We start from the raw sequence: 17,984 nt of genomic DNA, 5'->3' as shown, positions 1-17,984 counted from the left end.
CATGGGGTGAAGTACCAGTAAATATATGGATGATGCTTAGCTCTGTATTTTTAAAATATCAATCCTTACTGTCATCCAGTGCCTGGGAGCCATGAGTGTGTCTGACTTGTGTTCATCCTGGCTAAAATGGAGGTGACAATGCTATGAAGTACAAAATACTTTCAGGGACTTGTGTCTTTCAGGGACTTGTCCCTTGCATCACTGCCTATCTGTTTGTTATGCACATTTCTATCAGATTGCCCAGAAACATGGAGACTCCCTGTTTTCCAGTGGTCAAGCTTAAGAGAATCTTCTGGGAGACTGAAGTGCTACTGTGCATTTCATGCTTTCTTTTTTTCCTTTTAACAAAGCAGTGTCTCTCTGTGCCTGCCCAGGCAACTGCAACCCTAGCCAGTGTGGACTCAGCCAGAGCCTTGCGATTGGCAGCTCCAGGAGGTGTTTCCTGCGGCAGAAATTCAGTGACTCTGAGGTGACACCTGTTTTGGGTAGCGCAACAATCTTATTCCACACTGCAGCATGCCAGGAACACATTACCCATGTGCCCCCCTTTTCCCAAGGAATCTGCACTTGGATTCACCTCCCAGCCTGATTTCTTGAGCTTTCCATCAGGCAGCTTTCCCCATTCGCCCTGAACATGACTTCCAAGGGCAGCTATGAGGGTCAGAGCTGTAAGTGTGAGAGGCAGTGTTTTGTTGTTCATAGGATCATGGAATCACAGAACAGTTTGGGTTGGAAAGCACTTGAAAGACTATCTCATTCCAACTCACTTGCTATCATCAGAGACACCTTCCATTATCCCAGGTTGCTCACAGCCCTATCTAGCCTGGCCTTGAACACTTCCAGGGATAGGGCAGGCACAGCTTCTCAGTTCCAGTCCCTCACGACCCTTATAGTAAATAATTTATTTCTAACATCCAACATAAACCTGCCTTCTTCCAGCTTAAGGCCATTCCCCCTCGTCCTTTGACTACATGTCCTTGTGAAAAGTCCTTCTCCAGCTTCCTTGTAGCCCCTTTAGGAACTGGAGCAAGTTGTTGTTCATTGTCTCATGACTGCTGGACAGATCTTCAGCAAAGGTGTGAATGTCTGTCCATCCCAGAGTTTACTGTGCTCAATGAAATATTCTGTTTTTAAATCCCAGGCAAGTTTCTGAATGTCAAGCCCTGGCTTTGAATGGTCAGGAGAATTTAATAAATATTCTAATGACCTTAAATGAGACCACAGGATGTGTGGTTAAGCAGTTATACTTGTTAATTGGGAGATGTAGCTAGTAATAACCAAATTGAAAGAGGAAATTGAGTTAGTGCCTGTAAGAAATGAGACATTCACAGTGGACCCTCTCATTAGAGACTTAAAAATTATTATTTTTCTAAACTTAATCACCTATTTCATTTTTCACCCACTTCAGCCAGACACAAGTATTCTTTTCTGTGACAGTGGTTTAACATAAATTATGTATAACTTGTCTTATTGGAGAGTTTGTGTCTTTGTGCTTTTAGCTTGAATCTGTGTTTTTTTCCCTAAGGAACAAAAAAATTCTGTTAAATGGAAAAAGTTTTATTATACTCTGTTAAGTTTTCTACTGTATAGGAAGGTTAAAGCTTTTATTTCATTTCCCTCACAGAAGAAACAAAGTTCCTGTGGGAGACAATCATAGGTGAAGATGAAAACCCCTTGGTGTTTTCAGTGTATCTTTCAGATGCTTTCATGGTGATTTTGGATGAAATACCTACATAGATAAAATGGACGTAGAATAATAGAACTATTTGGATTAGAAAAGCCCTCTAAAATCATCAAGTCCAACAATTAACCTGACACTATCAAGTCCACCATTAATTCTTCACAGGTGTATGAGGTTTCTGTCTCTTTACTTACTCTGAAGGTGCAAACTTCAATTTCTGATTCCAGCCCCTGTTTCATACACTCAGTCGTTGTGGGTTTTTCCCTGTAGCTGCTGCTGAGGGATGTCTGCTCTTTGCATAGACTCTCCTATGAAAGAGTGAGGCCTTAATTGTGTCTTCATCTAGAGAGGTGGATCAGAAAGTGTTTTCACATTCACTAAATATTTTAGAGGTTTGAAAGTTTCTCTGCAGCAGGATAAAAACTAGAAATGTTCAGAGATTTTTGTAAAAAGGCTGCAGAGTGTGAAGGAAAATGATGTACTGGAATAGGGTCCAAGGTTAAGCTTCTCAGCTGGACTGAAGGTTCAGAACAGGGTTTTCACATTCCAGTTGATGCCCTCATCACCAGGTAATTGGCTATTTTGAGGAGGCTTTTTTTTGACTTCAAGTAGGAATTTTCAAGCTGAGCATGAAAAGTCATTTTGTTCTCAGATGTTTCTTTTAAATCAGTATGCCTCTGTTTTGGTATAATGCATGTTTTCTCCATATAGCTTCTTCTGAAAAAATCTAATCTAAGGTAGAAATTAGCCCTTCTTTGAACATGTATTTAACCAGATGACCTCCTAAAAAGTTCTCCAACCTAAATTCTATGATTCAGCTTGGAAAGATCGCCCTTGATCTCTAATAAGCAAAAATGATTCTTGAACCTAGAGTTATAATACAGCAAAAAATGTCACATTAAGTGCTGAATGCCATGGTCTAAAGACTTAAATATTAACTTATAAACAAATTATTAGCTAGTGTTCTCAGTTGCTGAGTAGTTTTATGCATATGAACTTTGCATAAGTTCTCATATATATATATTTTTTTTAAATATATATATTTACATATATATATATATATCTCTCTCTCTATATATAGATATATATATGTGTATGTGTGTGATATTAGACACAGAGAACCGTGTAAAGGAAGGAAAAAAATCATGTCAGTAAGGGACACAGGGCCAGGGGCAGCCCCAGGCACTGGATGATGCTCATGTGCTCTATGGCCCCACTTTGACCTAGTACAAGTGGAAGCATTCAAGGGGAAATGATTGATCATGCCTGGGATTTTACCATGGGCACAAACCCTTCCCATTTAGCAATGTGGATGCTGTTCTGGCTACATTTCAAATGGTAAGTAACACAAGGAAGTGGAAGGTCACTCTACAGAGGCTGGGGAAGTTGAGGTTGTATTTCAGTCTGTGTCCTGAGTTGCCTGGGGTGTCCATAGCCAAGCCTCTTCAGTTATTTTAGTCTCTTTATGCCACTTGCATTATCTTAGCCTCTTTCTTTCAGATGTGTAAAAGTCTTGCTTTAGAAACTCAGCTTTTCAAAACAGTTTTTGTTTTCTGTGGTATGTTGGCAGACACACATGGGAAGGGCCTGTCCTAGGTTGGGACCTCTCGAGGTTCTCATAATCCAAATAATGAAGACAAGGGAATGCCATGTGATTTCTTAGGAAATGACCATCCAGTCTCCTTGAGAGATGTAAAATGAGTGATTTTTCTGTGTGTACCACCTTTACAAGAGCAAGAGTGACCATTTCAAGAAGGATTTGGGGACAAGCTTCTGCATATCTGTGTTCGCAACAGGCAGGAGCAGCTTCCACAATTATTAAATTTAGTATAGCTTCTATTGAATCTGCCATGGAAGAACTGCTGTGAAAAAAAAAGCCATGGAGCATGATTATGTTTGCATTTGAGCTGCTGTGATATAGAATAAATGCCTGGCACATAAAGAGCTTCTTCATGGATGAGATTGGTTCCTAAAGATGGGCTTTTACCTTCCCTTGCCAGGTAGAAAACACTCAAATGCCATGCCTCTTCACTTATCTGGCTGCAAAACAAAAATATAGGCTATTTAACAGAACTGACCTATGCTGGGTTAAAATACATTTTTAAATGTGTTGATAATGCCACAGAGGGAATATGTAATGAGAGAGATCAGTGCTCCTGTAGCAAGTGCAGTGCTAAGGCTGGGGTTGTGCTGAGGCTGAGGCTGTGCTGGGAGCTGAGGTGTACCCCTGAGCCCACCCTGGATCAGCTAAGTAATGAAATGTTTGTTTGCTTCCAGATGAATACAAGAGTAAAGTAGCCTGTGAAGATGACAAGCTGAGGCTGAGCTGTAAGAAGAGCATGGTGATAGCCATTTACTCTGCTATCTTTGGGAGGACACAAGGAGGCAGCCTGGAGTGCCCTTACCAAAACCTAGGAAGGCCCATGATTGGTAAGCAGGGGAATGGCTTGATGACACACTGATGTGGGCAGGGTGATTTCATTTACTGTCATCACAGCAGAGCTGGCACAGACTCTGGTCAGAGAAGCAGGACTGGGAGATGGAACTTGGCATGGTGGTGCTCCTGATGTGTGGTACCTTGTCAACCAGCAGTGAGCTTCATCATGAGCACCAAACTGAGGTGCAGCTATTTGTCCTAGCTGAGTTCCACAGCCAGGCCACAGGCTTTTCACAGATTCATCTGATTGTATGATTGAAGGTGCTTGAATTTCTTATCAATTTTCTGTCTTCGTGGTGGTTCATCCAGTGAGCCTCTGCCTGTAATTTCGAGGGACATATTATCTGGGGATGTCATGTACCATCTGCAGCCACTGAAGCCTTGACATTGCATTTAAACTTTTACTGAAGTTAAATCAAATTCAAAAAGCAAGTTGTTAAGTTTCATCATGTTATGGTTAGCTTACAGTACCTTCAAGTACCTTCTTTACTCTCAGGCTATCAGAGTCTCTACCAGTCATGAGTTAAAGATAAATAATTGAAAAACATTCACTGGAACTTGAGCTGATGTGAAATGACTTTGAATATTTTAGGCTGTGGTAGAGAAAGCAACAGTCACAGTACAAAATCCTGTGCTCAGCATTTGTCATAATTCTTCTCTGCAGAGCTGAGAGGGAATTAACAGGTTTCCCAAAGGAATTGCCTCCAGAGAGCGAAAGGCTTCAGAGGAGACTGCACAGGGAACCTTGATCTGCTGCTATTGCCTGTGCTGAGATCTGTTCTGCTGTATCTGAGGGTCTTTGGCTTCACAGCTGCTGATCCTGTGCCCTTAAGGAGTTAAATGCTATTCAAATGGAACCGTGTCAAGTGAGCAATATGATACTCAGATGATGGGTGTCAGTAGAAACCCACAGGTGGAATGAGGCCACTCAGGTTATTTGCGCAGCGTGGTGAGTGTCTTGCTTGTGTGGCTGTGCAAATCTGAGCACTGGTAGCACAGCTGAGTTGTACAGGGTGTGGTCCTGGATGTGCTCCTGTAGTCCCCCAGTTGCCAGAAGCCAAAACAGATGTGTGTGGCAGGTTATCCTGGGCCTTTTTGATGAGGTATTTGGGATGGGCTGAGTCTGTGCACTGGGTGCTGTGGGGATTGGGCTGCTGGGTGAGAACTTGCCAAGTCAGTGAAACAGGATGGGTTTCTGGAGCAGACCTGAGCACCTTACTCTGTTGTATTTGCTGAGGGGGCAGGAACAGGCACTTGCCAGTGACAAGGCACCAGCACAGGGACCCACTCTTCAATGTCAGCATGAAACAAAACTCTATGTGAAGCCACAAAGGGTAAAATTTTATTCTTCTTTTCCCAGCTGCAAAATCATGAAACTGGTACTGGCTGAGAGCAGGGTATGAGGGACCAGAAAATGGGACAGCAGGCACAAACAGGGAGAACAAGCAGTGGGGTCTGACAGCAGGGCTGCATGTGCCATAGGATCTCCAGCACCTGTATGCCCTGCTGTTCTCAAACTGGCCTTGTGAGCTCTACAAATTGGGATGTTTGCCCAAGGAAATGAGGTGTCAGATCCTAGAGGGCAGCACTCAGTCTGCTGCTGGGATGAGGCAGGGCCTTCCTCAAGTGTCAGCTCCTAAATGAAATTACTAACATGAGCAGGCTTAGTGTAATGCCAAGTCAGGGGTGGGAATGCTGAGGAAACTTTACACTAAAAAAACAGCTCAAGGTTTTAAGCTGTGAACAGATGCTAAAAATGACAAAGTTGTTGGACAGGAGCAAATATCCACATGTTTGGAATTGCTGGGGTCTCAAGTGTCCTAAGTCAGTCTGGTGCTCCTGGGGTGCTGTGGGAGTTGGTATGTCCTATCCATAAGAGCAAAGGGAGGGTGGGAAGGGTGTCTGGAATGTCTGCTGGCTGCATGCCCTGCAGGGCTGGGGAGGAGATGTGAGGAACTCACCATGGAGCAGTGATTCCCCAGGCCTTCCCTGCCATTTGGGCTCTGTGTGTGTGGGGTGAAAGACAGACTATGGCTGTTGATGTTTCCTTGAATGATGAAATCCTGAGCAAATTGTGGGGGCAGAGTGAGCTTAACTAAAAGAAAGTTGGGGGTGAGCAGATGGTCATTGCCAATTCACCATGCTCCAGCCCTTAAATCCCAGTCATGTTTGGGAGTGGTTGTTTAGGTTTCCTCAGCTACAGCTCAGGGATCCCCTTGGCATGAGGCAGCCTCTGATTATCACAGCCTTCCCTTCATCTGCCTGTGTGAGCTGACCCAGTGGGGCAGAGCTCCAGTGCTGCAGGAATGGGAAGGTGAGCTCTGGCTGTAGTTTGCACTTCTCTTGGCCCCACAGGAGAAACTGGTGTAGGATCCTCTAACCCAAATCAGCAAAAAGCACATTCACACTCTGCTTTCCCATGGCACACTGCAAACCTCCCATTGCTGTCTCCAGGGACAAGAGCAGGTTGTGCTCCCAGCTGCCACGAGTGATTGTGGGAGCAGCACTCAGGGTCCCCCAGCCTGCTTCAGAACTGCTCTTCTCACGGGCCTGCCTAGCCCAGCAGGCAGCTCTGTTCCTTCAGGAGCAGGTGGAAACATCACAATTTATAAATCAAAGCTTCTGCTAGCTGGAGAACATTTGCCTGCACGTTTCCACAGCCCTGCAGTGTGGGGAGGGCTGCTCCGTGGCAGCCTTTGATCCCAGACATTCACAACAAGCTGATTTTACAAACATGTCTGTATGAGTCAGACTTTGCAGCAACATCCAGTTCCTGTTAGGCAGAGCCCAGCTATGTTCTGTACATGGGAGATTTATTTTTTTTGAATTTCATTGGTATGATGATTTTTGTCAAGTCTGAGCCTTGGCAAAGGGCATTTTGCTGGAAGTAGGACCTGCACAAGTTTGCAGTGATTATTTTTATCCGTGCAGCCTGAGCCACTTGATGAGTGAAGAAGTCATGCTTGTCCCAAAACCAGTGAAGATTATCTGTTCTTCCTCTCCTAATGAAAAACAGTTCAGAAAATTTGGTTCCATTTTTCTTTCTGTGGACAAAATGCACATTTGGATTGAATTTAGAAATATACAGCTTCTACAGGTGAGGATTTTAAAGAACTGAGGTCTAAGATGGGCAGGAGAGGTGGCCTAATAGAGCATTGCATATGTAAGGTAAACCAATGCAATTTGTGTTGTTTCTGCCTTGAAAAACAAGACCTTGTACTCCGTGGAAGTGTTGAGGAGAAAAAGTCTACTACCTGAATTTCCTGGATTCTACATTAGATGCTCAGCTGGTTTCTGAGGTATCCTGGTGTTGCAGTCATTTTAACCCAGCTATTGCTGTGCTGCTTTTTGGGTGATGAAAGATCCGCAAGCCACCCTTCACATGCCATGCCAGACACATGCTTTCTCTTTGTATAATGTCCATGTGAATGTGCTTAGCATCTGTGAAGAGAAAGTTATGGTGGAGAACTCCATCCTATTGCTGTCATGTTAAAGTGAAAATCTGTCAGAATCCTCTTTTAACTGGAAGCATGCTGAAACTTGCGTCTCTGACCATAATGGGAAACCCCTGCAAACAGCTGGAGCCCTCTTGAATGTCTTGGGAACTCTGAAAAGCTCCTAAAAGAATTTGACCTTATTTGTAACTCTCTTAATAAAGCCTCCACTTTGCTGCCAGCATGTGCAGTGAGCACACACAGAGCATGGAGAGGTCTCTGGGGAAAGGGCTATTTACAAGCAATGAACCATTAATATCCCTCAGCCAAGTGAGCCCTTTGCCCCCTTTTCCTGCTGTTTACAGCTGCCTCTGCCTGCATCTCCAAGTGGCTTGTTTCCTCTGAGAGAAGTAATGCAAAAAATGGCCTTTTTCTACATGTGTCTGAGTGCAAGGTAGTGATCTAATTAGGAGGCTGAGGAAGAAGATCTTGGATGTAAAATGATTACCCTTTTTGTTGCTTAGTGCAGCAATATCTTTGCTCATGTTCAGGACACCTTACTCATTCACATTATTCATTTTTACAGTGTCTCTCCCCCTGAACCACAGGGAGTGAGATGGACGTGTTCAGCTGACTTCTGACACAGGATCCAGGACTCTTTCTCAAGGACCCTGTCTTTCTCCATCACACAGAGCCCAAAGCAATTTATAAATTTATACAAAAAGGCCAAAGCAATTTAAGGGCTCATCCTGGGTAGAAGGAATCTGGGCTTGGTGTTGGAGTCGCAGCAAGATCGTGGGAACCTTGGCTCCTCAGCCTTTCTCTGGGTCCTGGTGTGTGAATTAATCTGAGACTGCTGAGACTGAAATGTCCTTGTCACTTAACATACAAGTTGTCTCCTGTGCTCCTGTAAAGGGGAAAAATGAATGTGTTTACAAATAACTGAGGAAGCTCAGATGGTCAGTGGCACTCTCTGACTCATGGGATCTGATAATGGAAGAGCACAGGAAGGAGTTCAGCAAATGAGCCCATGCTTTAGGTGCTCATTCCCTGGCATTTTTCATTCTAATGCAGTGACAGAAGGTGATCCAACCCAGTTTGTTTTGATTTCCCTCTCTTAATGCAGATGTATATAAGACTTGAAGCAGAGTCCTCATATAAATATTTATTACATCATATAAATAATGGACCCTTCTAGTTTGTTTATCTGTGACCAGATCTAGCATGTGAATGAATATGAATTACATGCAGTAAAAAATCCATTCTATTCCAGGGTACATGTTCCTGCCAGCAGAAGAGCTGGCTTTAAGAGACTGCTGCCCCTTCAGCTGTGCATTTCTGACTCTCTTCTACTTTACCATCTATGATCATTTTCCATCCTGTTTCCATCAGGACAAGGTTGTGGCTGTGCTCTAATCTTAGTCTTAAGTCAAATGCTTAAAAATAAAAGTGTTGAGCTGGACAATGAGGAGTAGTAACCCCTGGCACTGCTGGGGGAAGCAGAGGATGGCTGGGACTGCGTGAAGGGATGGGATATCTACAGAAATCTGTGCTGGCCAGACAATGCCATGTAGCACAGTTGACCTTCAGCAGATCCAAGTGGCTGAAAGACTCTCATGCTTCATCCTGGTTTCCCTGTCTGGCCTTTAAAGCAGCTGCAGTGCTGGGTGTCTGGGGGATGAGCAGCAGCTGGGGGGCTCAGACCCTGCCATTCCTCTCCACAGAACACACCAGGCTCCCAAAGCACCCCTGCTGTAGGTGTGACTCTGTGTATGCTTCATTTACATTCAGGGCAGAAACTACTTTATTATGTGTATAGCTCATGATTAAGAACATGTTTTTAGAGGCCAATCTGTTTGTATGTAATAAAACCCATAAGTATCCAAATCTGAAGGCTAAATAAATATCAGTTGCTGTTTAATTCACATATCATACCTTGTTAAATTTAAATGGAAATGCAGTTCCCATTTAGAATGCTGAGTTAAAGTGGGACAAAGCCTGCTTTCAGAAGGTTGTTCTTCAATTTTAGATACTTTATGTGTTTCACTTTTTGTTTCAAAACAGCAGGAGGTAATTAAAATCACTTTACAGCTGTTTCTAGAAGACTCCAACTATTGTTGGATTCCATAGAGCCATAAAAATGATTTATATGAAATTGTTTTTATATGCACACAATAGCTATTTAAAAAAATAATTAAAAAGTACATTCAAATGTGAGTCTGGACAAGATCTTTCTCTAAACCAAGGTCCAAGTTCGTTTTGAAATGCTGTTTACAGTGCAGTATGATCCCACAGAGTGATTGTAATTAAAAATTCTGAAACTAGTAATTTAAATAGCACTAGCAGGCTCTGTGATGGTATTTGAAGAAGTAAAGTATTTGTGTCAGTAATATCAACTTCTTTAGTGGCTGATATTATAATAGTTGCTTATTGCCCAACTATTAGTTAAAAGCAGCCCCAAAATGCAATCCTAACAATAAGAGGGCAAAGTTCAAGAGATTTAAATGTGTAGCATCTCAGTTGGTTTCCATGGAATTGCTTTGAATGAAAACCAGTGTAACTTGTTCAAAACTGCTAAAGTTCCTCTTAAACTAATTCAGATGTCACTCAAGAATATTGCAAAATTGCCACAGTGAGAGCCTGAGAAACTAAGGTAATGTGAAACCTGGGAGTTCGCAGGCATGCCATGCTTTATTTTAGGGACCAAGGGCAAGAAGTGACTTGCAGGCTGTGTCAGCTGGGTAATCTCTTCAGAAAATGGGCCAGTCTGCAGATTGTGAAGTTCAGACCTTGCTTCAGACTAGGTCTAGGCACTTGTTGAATATCCCCATGTCCAGTAAAATACTTTTCTTGGGCTGTAATGAATAGGAAGGAGAAACGAACTCAAGGACTTCACAGAGAGTAGATACATTGAAAACACTATCCCTTTATTCTGATATCTTCTGAATGATGCTAAAGCTGTTACCTTCTTTGCTTCTTTTCTTGAATGTCTTACAGCCCATGATTCACTCTGCTACAAATTAAACAATAAAATTTAACTGTTTAACTGATTTGCCCCAGCAAATCTTTTTTGTTCTCTGAGACTTCTTGGAGCCATGTTTGAAACTGTCCTTGGATTCTCACTTCAGCTCCCAAACCCAAGAAATGTTATTAATTTGATCAACTTTTCAAACTGAATCAGTCCCTGCAAAACTGGAGGCTCGGATATTTTATGTGAATTCTGGTTCCAGATCCACGGGTGATAAGATGATTTAAGTTCAAATTAATAAACCAAGTGTTTCTAAATGTAACTATAGGATCTGTAATTAAATCTGTACTCAGTCCTTCAGCTGCAGTCTCTAAATGTGATTGGTTTCTTTTGAGATAATTTTCTCTTTTCTGACCTACTGCTGAAGTTTCCAAAGTTTTATGAACTGTATAGTGCAAATTTTTCTCTCTCTTTGTGTGAAACATACTTTTTTAATGTAAAGCTGGCCTTCTTTGCATATTCTTCTAATGTTTGGATATAGATTTCCCTTGTAGCCAGTTCAGTGACATTGTGCAAGACCTATGTTCTATATACTGTATCAACGTGAAATTCTCTGCTGCTATTTGTAATATGATGATGACCATTTATCATTCTACAAATACCAGTAGGGAACTTCACCTTTTAATTGTTTTGGATTCCTGCTCCTGAGCTTCTTCTGTGTATCTAAATACACTTCTGCTTCTGTACCTTTTTTGTTTAAGGGCAGTTTTTGGTTTCTATTGGCTGAACTTCACATTGGTTACTTAAATATTTGTAGTTTGGTTTTCTCCCTCTTGTCATGTGGATCTAGACCCAACTCACTTCTTTTGTTCTCTATCAAGACTTGTGTGCCGTAGCAGGGAAGAGAAACCCGCTGTGTTTCAGTTTCCCCCAACTGAAACTGTGTGACAACTTTACACTGATAAAGAAATTATTTCCCCAGGCTGCTAAATGGGAGAGAAAGTGGATAAAATCCATCTTTATTAACAGTCTTCTGCACTGGCTTTTAAAGAGAACATCAAACTTATTGGGTATGGGCTTAGTTGAAAATGCCTGGGGTTTGATGTACTGCACAGAGTGCAGACTGACTCATTGATATTCTGTGGAGACATCCTTTACAGGCTGCTGGATGGCTAATTTTGGCTGAAGCTGAGGCTTAGGCACCTCTATTAGCTGCCCCTGTGTGAAGGAGCTGATGTTTGTATCAACCACAGCTAATGGAACATCTTTAAAATGGATGAGAAACTGCCCAAAACCGGGAGAGCTTCCTTCCCTCCTACTTATGAGGGAGGTTTTTTTCAGATTGAGGCAGTCACTCCTAGGTAAAACATGAAGAAATTTAAGCAGTTGCCTCACCTGAAAGGTTAGAGTTACTTCCTGCTTGTGTCCTTCCTGCCATTCCATTGAAATTTGCTTTCTCTTTTGGCAGGCAAGTTTATAACCACATCACTGATTCAGACATCTGTCAGCTTTCTTTGCAGGAACGAAATTTCTCTCCTCTTAGTTAACTGACTCCTTCCATCTTTCATTCTGTCCTCTTGCATTCATAGCTCCCAACAAGTACCCTTTCCTCTTTTGTTCTCAAGCAGGAAATCAGGCTGGCTGTTTTAGGGAAAAATCCTGTCCTCTGCTTAAGGAATGTCCTCCTCAAGCTGTCAATTATTTGTAAATTACATCCCTTATGGGAAAATTTATCTTAGGTTGATCCATTCACCTCCTCAAAAGACAGCAAGGAAAGCTAAGGTTCTGCTGATGATTTAATTTTGAGATTTGGTTCTGCTCCTGATGCCTTTACACTAAACCAAAGCATCCCACAGAATTTGTCTCTTGATCAGCTACCACCAGTCCTGTTCCAGTTCCTAAACATTTACTTCATGTGTACTGCTGGAAATAGTATTTTAAGGCAGTGATCCCCTTTCTGAAGTCTTTAATTGTGGCATACCATTTGGTCCTTTTGACACCTCAAGGTCTTATATTTTCTTGGCTGAAAAAAGTAATATGAGTGCCCCATTTTTCTTGAAAATTCAGACTCAAGAGTCTGACTCATCCTCTTATGAGTGGGTGGAGTTTTTTCTCAGTCTCCAATTTTCTTTCTTTTTAAAGTGTGTGCATGTTAATATTGGGTTTAGCTCCATGTCCTGCTGCCTCTCCAGATCCATGGATAGCCTGTGGAAAACTCCTGCCTGGCGGCTTCACAGCATGCTAACAGATTCACCTGACCAGTTGTGTGTGGTCCTGCTTGCTCTGGAGAGTCTGTCTCATTTGTGCAGGAAACCACCTTTGCAGGTTCAGCAGGGCTGTGCCAGGTGAGTCTGATCATGAACAGATAAACAGATGTTCTTGAACATCTGAAATATGCCCAACTTCACTGTGGGATTAGTCACCCTTCTCAAAACTCATGGTTTAAATCTGTTTGTGAATCCATCTGTGATGGTTGCTGCCTTGGAAGAGGCTCCAATCTCAAACAGAGCATTTAAGATTTACCAAAATGCAAAAATTAAAGAGTTTGGAAACATTCTTTCAAACCCAGATAGGTTTTGCAATCAAAAGCAGCAAAGCATGGCTCAGATTTCAGATTTGGATGTATCACCCTTACTGGAGAAAAACAAGTAACACTGAGTAACCAAAATTAAGGATATGATTAATAGGCATTGGCTCCAGTTTATTTCATTTTATTTTTTTACCAGGAAGAGGTAATAAAGAAATATTCATGCTGGGAAGCAGCCTTAGACTGACTGAAATCCATTCATTGTGGTGAGCTTGATGATATGGACATTACATCACCGAGACCAATTCCAGTTTTAAAGCCAACATGGTCTGCAAGCTGCAGCTGGTAAAATCCTCCATCATCTCTGTTGCCCTGGTTTGGGTTTTTACCCTGACAGAGGCTGGGCTGATGGAGTAAGTAAGGTGAATTACTGGTGAGGTGAATTACCCACTGAGGACTTAGACTGATGGTTGTGAAATCCAACTGGCCAGTGGTCTGCATTTGTGAAGTGATCCTGGGAAAGGGATTTCACCTTGCACCAGGAGCTTGGCTGGAGGGATATGCAACTTCTAGAAATTGGGACCAGAGATAAAGAGAATAAAGTGAGCTGATCCCACTCCCCCACAGCCCCAGTTTTAGCTGAAAATGCCATATTTGAAAAGCACAGATGATACTTTTAAATGCTTTCACATGTGAAAGTTTCACCATAGCCAGGATTTGTATGTGCTCTCTGGCAGTGTACTCAAGCAGTCCAAGACTAATGAAAGCCAAGGGTAACTCTGGCCCAACCTCTTCTAGAGGGCTCTCTATCATCTATGAGGTCTTAAAGCAGTTTTTATTGCTGTATCATGGGATTTGAGCTTTGTTGGCTTTAAGAAGCTCTCAGCAGGGGCCTGGCTCTGCTTAGCAGTGCTTACCTCAGACTTAGTGATACAGTTTTGGCGTTTGTGAGTGTCCTTCCCATGTCTCTGACGCATGGAGTCACTTGTTTGTTACTGGTGCCAGGGTGGTATCTCATAAAACATTTGGAATTTGCATTTAGCAAGCAAACAAGAAGCAGAAGAAAGGAGATTGTGGAATATAAAATCATTAAGGTTGGAAAAGACCTTAAGATCATCTAATCCAACTGTAATGCTGCCCTGAATGAGCATGACATCTGGTAGAATAAGTGCCATGTCTAGTCTCCCACTTCTGAAGACCTGGAAAAATGAATTTGGCCAGCTGAAGGGGACCACAGCCCAACTCTGCTGCACCGCATTGCTGGACTTGGCTTCCCTGCATCTTTTTGGCAGGATAAGTGCATGATTTATGGATAAAATCTGTCTGTTTTCCTGCCTCTCTGAGCTCTGAGGATGGGCACCTGGAGGTGAAGATTTCTGACTTGGAATCACCTTCTGAACAGGTACTAATATAATTGGAGCTTTCACTTCAATGATCTTCCCAAGGATTTATCTACACTTGGGAGTTAAATTACCTACGTGCACTTCATAACATCTAACAGGAGTGAATTCACTGTATTTATAAGCCCAAAACACAGGGGTAAAAGAAAATACCATGTTGTCCCTTCTAGAGCTCCAAATGCCATGGTGGTGACTGTGATTTATGAAGGTGCTGTAGTCTCATCTATCACTCAGTCACCTCTCAGATGTACTATTGACATCTTCAGTGCTCATTAGTGAGGGAATAAAGATGCTTGAATATGACATTTTGGCAAGCAGCTAAATGAACTCCTTGTCAGAAACCCTTTGAAGTGTGTATGGAAAATGGTCCCATTTGGAAGTTGTGATTGCTGCTCTTACATTTTCCAGTTCAATGTGTTATGTGGAGGATGAACATGCTGACAGACCAAGAAGTTCAGGATGGGAGACAAAGCTAATTTCAGTGTTGGTGTAGTCCTCCCTCAAAACACTGCAAGCTGCTTGGCCGGCCTTTATGGTAATGTACCAGGCACTTTTGCTTAGAAATTGTGTGGAGGCAAAACCAGGGAAAATTCCCTGTTGTGAGCAAAAGGAAGTCTTTGAAGTGAACACTTGGTCAGAATTTGTGCCTAGACCACATTTCTGTTTTTTCAGGGCTAGAAAAATATGACTGTTTCCATGAGAATGGCTCAGGTCTTTCCATGGGGAAAATGGGGAAAGTATTTGAATTTCCCATGTGGGAGACTGTTGCTCCAGTAGAGTTTAGCTGGATCTTGTAACATGGATACCTCAGATGACTTTCTGCCACTTCTGCTTTCACCAGATTCTGGTGTTCATTGGGTCTGGAGGTGAGGGAAAAACAGTAAGAGTTTCCTAAATTGTGTCTGTTTGCAGCAAGAGCCAAGGAAATGGAGCACTACAAGAAACTTCCACTGTGCTATATTGAAGGCACACTGGCAGCCACTTAAAAAAGCAGTCAGAGATTGCTGGAAATCTTCAGTAATGACCTGGGACAGGGTTTGTAGGTGGTACCAAATTGGGGACGACTTGTTACAGCTTAACTAGAACACTGAAGTGTCTGGTTTGGGGTTCTCCAGGTAAGGAGAGATGTTGGAAAACAGGAGCAAGTCCAGTGGAGCTCCACCAAGCTGGTCAGGGGCTTGGAGCATACAGCATTTGGGGGAATACTGAGGGATACAGTGTTGTTCAGTTTTCAGATGAGAAAGCTCTGGGTGGGATATTATTTCTGGTTTTTACTAAGGAATAGATGGTTCTACAAAAGATTCTTTTTGGGAACACACAGAAGGAAACAGCAGATGAACACCAAAAGCAATGAACATGAGTTGCACCAATAGAAACCTGATTACGCACAATGAAAAAATTCTTCACCTGGAGAGGGGCTTAGCCCTGGATCAAGTGTCCAAGGAGTTTGGGAAATATTTCTCTGTGGAGATTTTCAAAACTTGCCTGGGTGAATTCCTGAGCAACCTGATGTAACATCAAAGCTGGCTGTTCTTTGGGCAGGAGGTTGGAGTGGATAGGATCCAGATATTGCTTTCAGCTAAGTTATGGGATGGTTTATGTGCTGCAGTCCCAGCAGGTGACGTTTTCCCCAAATATATTTTTTCATGCTATGGTTTTCAAAAAGTCCATGTAAAAGACGCTTTTACAATCTTGATGCCCTATTTTCTATGTGAGGGGCTTTCATCTTCAGCTGTAATTGAAGCATAGAGAGCTCCTTCTACTCTTCTGCTCATTGTGGCTGATGCAGATTGAGCTGGAACAGCCTGGCCGTTGGAGAGCTGAGGACTTCACTAAGGGTGTTTGTGACTATGGTGGCCTGGTCTGTGCCCCAAGAACTTGGGTGTCTGGGGTTACACGTGTACTGGTAATTGAGTAGTATCAGTGGCACAGGTACTGGAAATAGATCTGTACTGTGAAACTGCAGCATGGTCCATGGCTTGTTGTTTTGGCCGAGATAACTCTCCCAGGCAGTCCAGCAGCTCATGGAATTCTGGAATGGTTTGAGTTGGAAGGGTTCTTAAAGATCATCTTCTTCCAGTCCCCCTACCATGGGCAGGAGCACCTGCCACTAGACCAGGTTGCTCAAAGCCCCAAAAATACAGTGGGGGCCTTCTGCAAGTTGGCTATTAGGACTAACCCTGTTATATCTCAGGCTGTATTACCTGTTTGGAGTAATGCTAGCTGGCAAAATCATTCTAAGGTGTAGGGTATCACTTAAACAAAGGGGGTAAAGGTGTCCATAATTTAGCCCTCTTTGGTTTCTTGATACAGATGCTGCTGATAATGTCAGTTTGGGTGGAGATCATGGCCTGTTCAGAACTGCTTGGGAGGAAGGAGGCCATCCATACCAGGACATGACTAGTGAAGGCTAAAAAAACTGTCAATGTTAGTGTGAGAGTGTATGACAAATAAAACTCCTAGAAGCATTTTCAGTCTGATGAATCTACAGCTTTGACACCTGAAGAATCAGTTTCATCTGTTAAGGTGGAGAGCAGAGTCTGTAGTTTAGTGCACACATATTCCTAAATGAGGAAGGTCCCAAAGGCTGCCCATCTCTGGGGATGCTGGATGCAAAAGCCTTGTTGTGCCTCTCACAGGACCAGCAATGTATAATTCCCCATGGATACAGTATGCTCCTGTGCCAGAGGGCAAGGCCCCTAAGCAGACAGTTGTGGGATGTTCTCTGTTATGTGTGAGAACAATAACAAACAAAAAGAATAGGCACCCTCCAAGAAATCCTCTGCAGCATTTAGATTTGCTGAATTTCTCTAGCTGGACATTTGCAAAGAGACAATGAATCAGGATTGCTGCATGCCAGATGTTTCCACTGAAATCTCTGACACTCATTGGATCAGAAATCCCCTAAGGAAGTTTGGGTCATTCAGTATGAAACTGTTCACATGGAGCTTTCTTCTTTTGTCATTTGCAGCATGTGAAATAAAATGCTGCCTTTGATTTGAGAAAAAGGGCATGTTACCCTGTAGGCTTGGTTTTCTGTGGCATTCCTGTGTCTCTCATGGCTTTTGTTGTTATGCTGGTTCTAGCATTCAATACCTTTTGAGGTCCATTTTTCATTTGCCTTCCTCCGAATTGGTGACCAAAAGGAGTTTGTATTCCATTCTCTGTAGCTGTCCTGCTCCTTTTGAAGGAATGTCTCCTTGCAAGTTTCCCCCTCAGCTTGGTCCTGGCTGGACAGTGAAAGCAAACTGTCAGCCTTGCACCTAAAAGCTCAGGACTTTATCTGTGCAAATTGTTCTCACCCTAAGTAAGAAAACAGGCAAAACCACCTGGTAGAGAAAAATATATGGGAAAACAATTTTGGAACTTCCCATATTCTAAATTTATAATATGAAAAATGTTTCTACTTGCATGGAATGAATGTAATTAAAACAATATTTCTGCTTACATGGTAGATGATAATGTTATAATTATTACACCTCATACTAATTTTCATTAGATTTAGAAATGTAACATCAAAGAGCAGGCAGAGACACT

At 42.5% G+C, this 17,984-nt stretch overlaps 1 protein-coding gene across 1 annotated transcript in view; it reads left to right on the top strand.

Annotated features, from left to right (window-relative positions):
* Window positions 1-17,984, top strand: part of LOC128939398 (protein eva-1 homolog C-like) — a 200,513-nt gene that overhangs the window by 79,515 nt on the left and 103,014 nt on the right. The window contains exon 4 of the mRNA XM_054280334.1: window positions 3,959-4,111. Coding sequence (XP_054136309.1) covers window positions 3,959-4,111 — 153 coding nt within the window. The remainder of the gene's footprint in view (window positions 1-3,958; window positions 4,112-17,984) is intronic.

This window comes from Melozone crissalis, unplaced genomic scaffold (genome assembly GCF_028551555.1).
Source record: "Melozone crissalis strain CALT ecotype California unplaced genomic scaffold, PUWL_Pcris_2 ptg000027l_1, whole genome shotgun sequence".
Classification (NCBI taxonomy): Eukaryota; Metazoa; Chordata; class Aves; order Passeriformes; family Passerellidae; genus Melozone; species Melozone crissalis.
Note: the sequence above shows the minus strand (reverse complement) of the source record. Positions and strands in the feature narration are given on the sequence as shown.